Source organism: Megascapheus bottae, chromosome 21 (genome assembly GCF_031878675.1).
Source record: "Megascapheus bottae isolate mThoBot1 chromosome 21, mThoBot2.hap1, whole genome shotgun sequence".
Classification (NCBI taxonomy): domain Eukaryota; kingdom Metazoa; phylum Chordata; class Mammalia; order Rodentia; family Geomyidae; genus Megascapheus; species Megascapheus bottae.
In genome coordinates this window covers 24,013,091-24,022,129 of record NC_143529.1, presented here as the reverse complement: position 1 = coordinate 24,022,129, position 9,039 = coordinate 24,013,091, and the positions used below count along the sequence as shown (strand labels likewise).

The 9,039-nt window shown below is 44.5% G+C and overlaps 1 protein-coding gene across 1 annotated transcript; it reads right to left on the bottom strand.

The window, feature by feature from the left end:
* Positions 1–3,566: 3,566 nt before the first annotated feature.
* Positions 3,567–5,237, bottom strand: Cxcr2 (C-X-C motif chemokine receptor 2). Its single transcript, XM_090354386.1, has one exon. It carries the CDS (start codon positions 5,235–5,237, stop codon positions 4,185–4,187), a length of 1,053 nt encoding a protein of 350 aa, XP_090210512.1. The 3' UTR covers positions 3,567–4,184.
* Positions 5,238–9,039: the final 3,802 nt, after the last annotated feature.

Sequence of the window (9,039 nt, the reverse complement as noted above, 5' to 3'; positions counted from 1 at the left end):
GATTTTGGCACAAGTAGAGGAAAATATCTCAAAGGAAAGAAAGGCCAGTATGGTGTAAGCAGATTTAGACAGAAAAGCTCTGGACTCAAAATGGCAGGATTTATGTTCAGGAATGTGGGAGGGAAGAAAGGAATGGGATTTGTCACATCCTGATGGTGGCTTGGTCTGTAGAAATGTTTTGTGTGGAGATTGGCTGGTGGTAGGGGGGAGGGGGAAGAAAGGGAAGAAGAATAGATAAATGTCAATGGAATTCATATAACTTCATTTCAATTTCAGCTTTCAGTTCTGAGATCTTTCTATCTCCCCACCCCCACAGTGGGGAAACCATGTTTCCACCAGGGCCTTGTCATAGGAACAAAAGTTGAAACTCAATTTGGTCTCCTCTCCTGGAGAGGAGCCATTTGTCTGATCCATCTTTCCCAGGCACAGCGTCTCCTTCCTGTGGCCACTCAGGGATTGGTAAATGTGGATTCTTGTGCCTTTCCCACTTGCCAAATCATAGATGCAGCCGAGTCACATTCAGTGCCAAGTAGAACACATTGCCTGGACATAAAATATGCAGAGAACAGGGGACCATAACACCTACTTAGTCCTGTTTGCTGGAAACAATAGGAAAAGCACTGTCATGAGCAATGAGCAGAAGTTACCTCCTCTTGAGTGCTCTAGTCTAGGTGTTTGCTCCTGTCCCTCTGCCATCTGCTTGGTCTAGTGCTCAGATCTGGATGGCCTGGTGACCATGGGAATTCTGGCCTTTTTACTCACTTAGCAGGCTGATCAAAGCCATAGTCCTTTGACCACAGCCCTATGATCCCTAGGTGCTGATGAATTCCAGTCCCTTCAATAAATATTATAGAAGGAAGGACTCAAATCCTGCATTATTATTATCTCCTCCTCCTCCTCCTTTTCCTTCTTCACCCTCTTCTTCCTCTTCTTTGTCTTCATTCTCCTCCTCCCCTTCTCTTCTCTTTTTCATCCTTTCTCTTCATTCTCTTCTCCCCTCCTTCTTCTCCTCCTCCCCTCCTCCTTTTTCCCTCTTCCTCCTTCCCTCCTCTTCCTCCCCTCCTCCCCTCCTCTTCCTCCTTTTCCTCTTCCTTTTAAGATTTGGGTTCTATCTCTTAGTTTTTTCACTGGAAATTAGTATCCTACCACTTGAGCCATAGCTCCATTTCTGGCTGTTTGCTATTTAGTTGGAGATAAGAGTCTCTCAGATTTGTCTACCCCGGCTGGCTTTGAACTGTGATCCCCAGATCTTAGCCTTCTATGTAGTGAGAGGTACCAGTGCTTGGTCTGTATTTCTTCTGAGCAGCTGATAATAGTCTCCCCACTAGCTCTGCGTTAGGACTCAATTACCATTCCTTGACTGAAGGGGAGGAGGGAAATATTTTGAGGGAAAGGCAGGAGAGTGAGGCAGGCTTTGAGGAGGAGCTATGTTTGAGGATGGGAGAGAACCCTGCATTCTTACTACCACTGCACATCCTAAAACTATCCCCAATGCGCCTGACTACCATTTTACCTAAGAACCTGGGGATCTAAGGATGCATATTTTCCTTGGGGGCCACATTTGGTACTGGAGGTTTGGGCTGAGTGTGAGAGGTGTGTGTGTGTATGTATGTGTGCATGTGCACACATGCATATTGGGGGAGAGGCCAGTCTCTATCTCAACCCTGACCCTCTCTAGGGAGGCAGCAGAGGGAATCTCTGTCACCCTTGCTCAACTTCTCTGTAGAAGTTTGAATGTGTTTGCTTGAAGATAATGAAATAAATACTCAACTAAAAGTGGGCTATAGGAAACCAAGAATTTAATGATCGAACTGTATAAGAAATTACAGGTAGGCAGTTTCAGTGTTGGTTCAGTGGTTAAAGTGCCTTTTTGAGCCCAGATTTTTTTAAAAAAAATATTAAGGTAAAGAACACATAACAGAATTTATTTTTTATTTATTTTTTTATTTTTTGGGGGAGTCATGGGGCTTGAACTCTGGCCTGGGCGCCATTCCTGAGTTCTTCAACTGGAGGCTACTGCCCTAGCCCTAGGCCTGGGTGCTGTCCCTGAGCTCTTCAGCTCTAGGCTACCCCCCTACCCTTGAGCCATAGCCCCACTTCTGTTTTTTAGTGATTAATTGGAGATAAGAGTTTCTCTGCTTTGTATGGCTTTGTATTGCCCAGGATGGCTTTGAACCTTGATCCTCAGATCTCAGCCTCTTGAGTAGCTAGGATGATAGGTGTGAGCCACCGAGCCTGGCTCAGAATTTATTTTTGTTGGTCATGGGGCTTGGGCGCTGTCTCTGAGCTCTTCAGCTCAAGGCTATTGCTCTATCACTTGAGCCACAGTGCTACTTCTGGTTTTCTGGTGGTTAATTGCAGATAAGAGGTCTCATGGACTCTAGTGCCTTTGAACTGTGATCTTCAGATCTCAGCCTCCTGAGTAGTTAGGATTACAGGAGTGAGTCGCTGATACCCAGCAGAATTCATTATTTTAGCCTTCTTTTTTTTTTTTTTTTTTTTTGAGGTCCTGGCTATGGAACTCAGGGCCTTGTACATGCTAGGCAAGTGTTCATTTTAACCTTTTAAAGTGTGCTATTGATTGGCATCAGATTATTGTACAATTGGCACTACTGTCCAGAAACTTTGTATTGTTCAGAATGTTTTATTATCTCAAGCTGAGATTCTACATCCATTAAATAACCTCCTCCGTTCCTCAGCCTCCAGTACACAGTAGTCACCTTTCTGCCTCTGTGAATTTGACTTTTAGGTACTTTATGTAAGTAAGTCCAATTATCCAACCTTTACCCTTTGTTATATCTTGATTATGTCACTTAGTATGATGCTCTCAAGGCATGTATCAGTCCTTTAATTCATTTCTTATTATTAAAATGGTATTCCATTATAGGTACATATCACAGTTTATGTACTTTCATTGATGGACATTTGGGTTGTTTTCACCTTTGGACTATTGTGAATAATGCAGCTATAAAGATCGTTGTACAAGTATCTGTTCAAATCACTGCATTTGATTTTTCTTGAGTATCTACCTGGAAATGGAATTGCTGGGTCATATGGCAACTCTAGACTTAATGTTGTAAGGAAAGTGCTTTGTTGTTTTCTACTGTGGCTGTACCATTTTGTATTTCCACTGGCAGTGCACCAGAATTTCAGTTTCTCTACTTCCTGGCTGACTCCCTTCCTTCCATCTTTCCTTCCATTTTTTCTTCATCTTCTCTCCCTCCCTCCCTCCCTCCCTCCCACCCTCCCTCCCTCCCTCCCTCCCTCCCTCCCTCCCTTTCTCCTTCCCTCCCTCTCTTCTTTCCTTCTGTCCTAGGGCTTAAACTCAAATCCTGGGCACTATCCCTGAGCTTGGTTCAGAATTTTTTTTTTGGCCAGTCCTGGGGCTTGAACTCAGGGCCTGAGCACTGTTATTGGACACTTTTTCTTAAGGCCAGAGCTCTGCTACTTGAGCCACAGCACCACTTCCAACTTTTTTCTGTGTATGTGGCACCGAGGAATCAAACCCAGAGCTTCATGCATGCTAGGTAAGCACTGTACCACTAGGATACACTCCTCGTTCCTCTTTTTTTTTTTTTAATAAAATAATATTGTCTTTAAGGTTTTGTATAGAAGGGTTGCCATTTCATAAGTCAGGTAAAAAGTACATTACTTTTCAGGGGGAGACAATGTCACCCCTTTCTCCCTTTCTTTGCTTTTCCCCAGTTTCACCTTTTCATTCCTGCTGTTGTTAAGCTTTTGTGCTCAAGGCTAGTGTTCTACCACTTGAGCCATAGCTCCACTTCTGTTCATTTATTTTGTTTATGAGGTTAATTGGAGATAAGTGTCTCACAGGCTTTCCTTCCTGGGCTGGCTTCAGACCACAATCCTCAGATCTCAGCCTCTTGAGTAGCTGGGATTATAGGTGCAAGCCACTGGCACCTGGCTAATGTGTGGTTCTTAGAAAACAGAACTATAGGCCAAGTATTTGTTGGTACAGTAATTATGTAAAGGGGTGGAGGGTCAGGACAGGCTTTTTAAACCAGGCAATGGGATCTTGGAAAGCATGTGGCCTCTGCTCCTTGCCATAACCTTAATAGAGGGGCTGCGTTCGAGATAGCCTGACCAGCTAGTAGACTGGAGGCTTGGAATGAGATGTTCAAGAGCAGGGAGAAACCCCAAAGGGCTGTAAGGGCCAGGCAGTCTTAGAGGGTAGTGGAAGTGTTTCCTGAAGAAGAGCCAACATAGGAAGGCTTACTCTCCTTGGCCAAGAACTCCTTGCTGATCAGGCCATAGGTGGCAAGGATCTTGAGAAATCCATAGCGAAACTTTTGGCCAATGAAGGCATAGAGGATGGGGTTGAGGCAGCTGTGGAGGAAGCTTAGAATCTCGGTGGCATCCATGGCCCTGTCAATGTCATAGCGGCGCTCACAGGTCTCTTCAATCACATGGGTCCTCATGAGGGTATCTGCCAACAGGACCAGGTTGTAGGGCAGCCAGCAGAGCAGGAAGACAAGCACCACCGTAAAGATAACCCGCATGGCGCGGTGCTTCTGCCCCATGTGGGCCTTAAACAGCGTGCGTATTGTGAATCCATAGCAGAACAGCATGACCAGCAGGGGCAGGAGGAAGCCATAGGTCTGAGGCAGGATACGCAACACTAATCGCCATTTTGTCGTCTGGTCACCCACATTCTCATAGCAGGCTGGATGGAAATCAGGGACATAGACAGTTTCACGCAAAAGTAAGGCAGGCAGGGACAGAATCAGAGACAGTCCCCACATGCCTAAGCATACAAACTTGACCAAGTGTCGCTTCTGGATCACTGTGCGTGTGGCATGGACAATGGCCAGGTAGCGGTCCACACTGATACAGGCCAGTAGCAGGATGCTGCTGTAGAAGTTGACGTCTTTCAGGAATGAGGTCACCTTGCACAGGGCGGTACCAAAGGTCCAGCCATTCATTTTGGAGGCGGCCCAGATGGGCAAGGTCAGGGCGAAGAGCAGATCAGCCATGGCCAAGTTCAGCAGGTAGACATCAGTGACAGAGCGGTTCACTCGGCTATATAAAATCACCAGAATCACCAGGGAGTTTCCCAGAAGGCTTAGCAGACACACCAGGACATAAATAAAGATCACCACGTAAGTGTTGATTCCCAGGTAGTGTGGTTTGCATGGGGCAAAATCTGATGGGATATTGGGCAGGCCAGAGCTGTAATTAAAATCGTCAAAGTAATTCTCCCAGTTAAAATCTTCCATTTTTTCCCAAGTCTGCTGAAAAAGGAGAAATGAGAGTTAGAGTTTTGGAGTCAACCCTCCCTTGAATCTTTCTCAGCTACTTGAGAAATAGATAGGAAAGCTTTTTGCATTGGTATGCCAGTTTCATGAAAGAAAATTTCTCTTCACATTTGTCAATGATGGGAGCATTGAGATTATGATACCAGTTTAGGTAAAAGATAGTTTAGGAAAAGACTACAATTCCCTTCAGTATCAGAGGGGCGATCTTAGTATTTCTCATGACATGGACATCACCCAAGCTTCGTTGAAATTTCCCTTTGGATAATCCCTATAAGAACAGTTGTCTTAGGTCTCTCGATGGTGAGCAATTGTGGCAGTGGAGACTGAATTTAAGATTCAGAAACCTTCAGTTTCTTAGTCTTGTGGAGAAAGTAGGCCAGCTAATTGGGTTGTACCTCTAGAAAAGCATCAAGGCTGAGCCAGGTGTTTGTGGCTCACATCTGTAATTCTCTTTACTCGGGAGGCTGAGATCTGAGGATCACAGTTCCAACCAAGCCCAAGCAGGAAAATCTGTGCAACTCTTTTCTCCAGTCAACCACCAAAAAGTCAGAAAAAGTGGAGATGTGGTTCAAGTGGTAGAGTGCTAACCTAGGGAGAAAAAGCTCAGGGACAGGCCCTGAATTCAAGCCCTAGTATTGGCACAAAAAAGAAAGAAAGAAAGAAAAAGGGAAAGAGAGAGAAAGAGAGAGAGAGAGAGAGAGAGAGAGAGAGAGAGAGAGAGAGAGAGAGAGAAAGAGAGAAAGAAAGAAAGAAAGAAAGAAAGAAAGAAAGAAAGAAAGAAAGAAAGAAAGAAAGGTAAGTGGCATTGTGGTTCAAGTGGTTGTGTGCCAGCCTTGAGTACAGAATGGTTCAGGGACAGCACCAAGGCCCTGAGTTTAAGCTCCACAACCACCACTACCAACAACAACAAAAAGAAAGAAAGGAAGGAAGAAAGGAAGGAAGGAATCAAGTAAGACTGAAAGAAAGAAGTAGAGGGCTGGAGTGTGGCCTAGTGGTAGAGTAGTTGCCTAACATTCATGAAGCCCTGGGTTTGATTCATTGGTACCATATACACAGAAAAAGCTGGAAGTAGTGGTGTGGCTCAAGTGGTAGGCTACCAGTCTTGAGAAAGCTCAAGGACAGTACCCAGGTCCTGAGTTCAGGCCCCAAGACTGACAAAAGAGAGAGAGAGAAAGAGAGAGGGGGGAGGGAGGGAGGGAGGGAGGGAGGGAGGGAGGGAGAGAGAGAGAGGGAGGGAGGAGGAGAGGAAAAGAAAAGAATCAAGGCTTGCTGCTGTAAAACTGAGAGATGAATCCATTTGTTCAATTTTCTGAAAGTTAATTAATGAATTCTGAGTGTCTTCCTGAGCACTGTCCTTGGGCTTTCTCAAGGCTAGCACTCTACCACTTGAGCCATAGCACCACATCTGCCTTTTTCTGTGTATGTGATACCTAGGAATCAAACCTAGGGTTTCGTGCATGCGAGGCAAGCACTCTACCATGAGGCCACATTCCTGGCCCTGAAAGTTATTTTAAAAGAAATATTCTGGAAAAGCCATAGCTACAATAGCAGTGTGGAGTTCCACTAATCATGTTAGTTGGTGAAAGAAGGAGGCCCAGTCTGAGGGTATTTGTATAGTTTGTAAAGAGTTATATTCAGAAGGAAAAGCTAGCAACTTACTGGTTTTCCAGGTAAGTGGAATTGGAACAGATTATTTGGAGAGCTCTGGGGCCCCATTCTGTTCTGTGAGGATGAACCACTATTGATCTTCTAGGATAAGGGGCATGGACAACAAGAAGTAGATAAGACAGGAGGAGATATACCCCCTTTGATGGTAGCTTTCCAGTCTTAGTGGGATACTTCCTGTGCTGTAGATGTGGATGGTCTTCCATCCTTGATTCCCTGTTCTTCTATTTTTCCTACCTCCATGGGCTTTGCCTTTGCTATGAGGTTTGTAGAGATTCTGCTTCTGGGGAATGCCTGGGTAAGGAATTACTCTGAAATCTTATCCCAATTTTCCAAGAAGCAAATAAATGCAAACCAGATACTAGATTAACTTGCCATGAAACTACAGAATAGATGGCTATAGTGCCATTTTTTTTTGTCAGTCCGGAGGCTTGAACTCAGAGCATGGGCACTGTCTCTGAGCTTCTTTTGCACTCTACCACTTAAGCTACAGAACCACTTCCAGACTTTTCTGTGTATGTGGTACTGAGGAATTGAACCCAGGGCTTCATGCATGGTAGGCAAGCACTCTACCACTAAGTGACATTCCCAGCCCCATCATGCTTTTTTTCCCCCCAGTCCTGGGCTTGGGCTCAGGGTTTGAGCTTTGTCCTTGGGTTTTCTCAAGGCTAGAGCTCTACCACTTGAGCCACAGCACCACTTCTGGCATTTTTCCTATCTATGTGGTACCGAGGAATCGAACCCTGTTCTTTGTGCAAGCTAGGCAAGCACTCTACCACTAGGCCAAACTCCTGAGCCTTATAGTGAGTTATGACTATACTGTGACCATATCCAAGTCCATAACCTACGCCCAAATAGAATCCAGTGCTAGAGAAGAATCAGGAAGTAAAAATTCCCAGGAACCACTTCACATTCACTTATAAAAAAGATAGATAATAAGGATGGGGTGAAATGGGGACCCTCACACACTGATTTTGCTGCTTTGGAAAAGCCGCTCAGCGTTTGCTCAGCCAGTTTACCCATATTCCCTGTTATCCAGCAGCTCCAGCCCTTGGCATATATTCAAGAAAACTGAAAATAGGTGTTCAGACAAAGTCTTATGTACATGTTCATAGCAGCAATTATCACGACAGCAAAAAAGCAGAAATACACTGAGCATTCATGGCTTATACCTGTAATTCTAGCTATTCAGGCCCTAGTACACACACACACACACACACACACACACACACACACACACACACACGATGGATGGATAAATAAATCAAAGTATAAACATACTATAGACTATTATTCAGCCATAAGAAAGATTGAAGGATTGAAACAATGCCATGAAAGGAACTTGGAAAACATTCTAAGTGAAATAAGCCAGACACATACTTGTCTGGTTCCTCCTATGTGAAAATGAACAGAACAGGCAATTTGATAGCAGTGGAAAATAGATTAGTGGTTGCTGGAGGCTGGAGGAGAGAAGAATGTTAATGAGCAGAAGGACTTCTTTTGGAGTTGATGGAAGTATTCTGGAATTAGTGGCAGTAGTTATATGGTAACCCCTGAACTGTGCGCTTTGCACAGGTGACTTTTTTTGTGGTGTGTGAATTACAGCTCAATTAGAAAAAAAGAGATTAATCAAAGGGTTTAACATTTTCCATATAAATAAAAATATTAAAACAATAATAAGCTGGATACTGGTGGTTCATGCCTATAATCTGACCTACTCAGAAGGCTGAGGTCTGAGGATCAAGGTTTAAAGCCAGCCCTAGCATGAAAATCTGTGATTCTTTTGTCCAATTAACCACCAGAAAACCAGAAGTAGTGCAGTGGCTCAAAGAGGTACAACACTAGCCTTGAGCAGAAGAGCTCAGGGACAGGCCCCAGATCCTGAGTTCAGGCTCCATGATGGAGAAAAACCAGCTAAACAAAAAACCTGAAATGGTGATCTCCATTATTGTCCCAAGAAGACAGTCGAATAAAATGTACAGAAACTGGAGGGCCAGGAGTTTGGCCTAGTGGTAGAGTGCTTGCCTAGCATGCACGAAGACCCGGGTTCGAGTCCTCCATACCACATACATAGAAAGAACCCGGAAGTGGTGCTGAG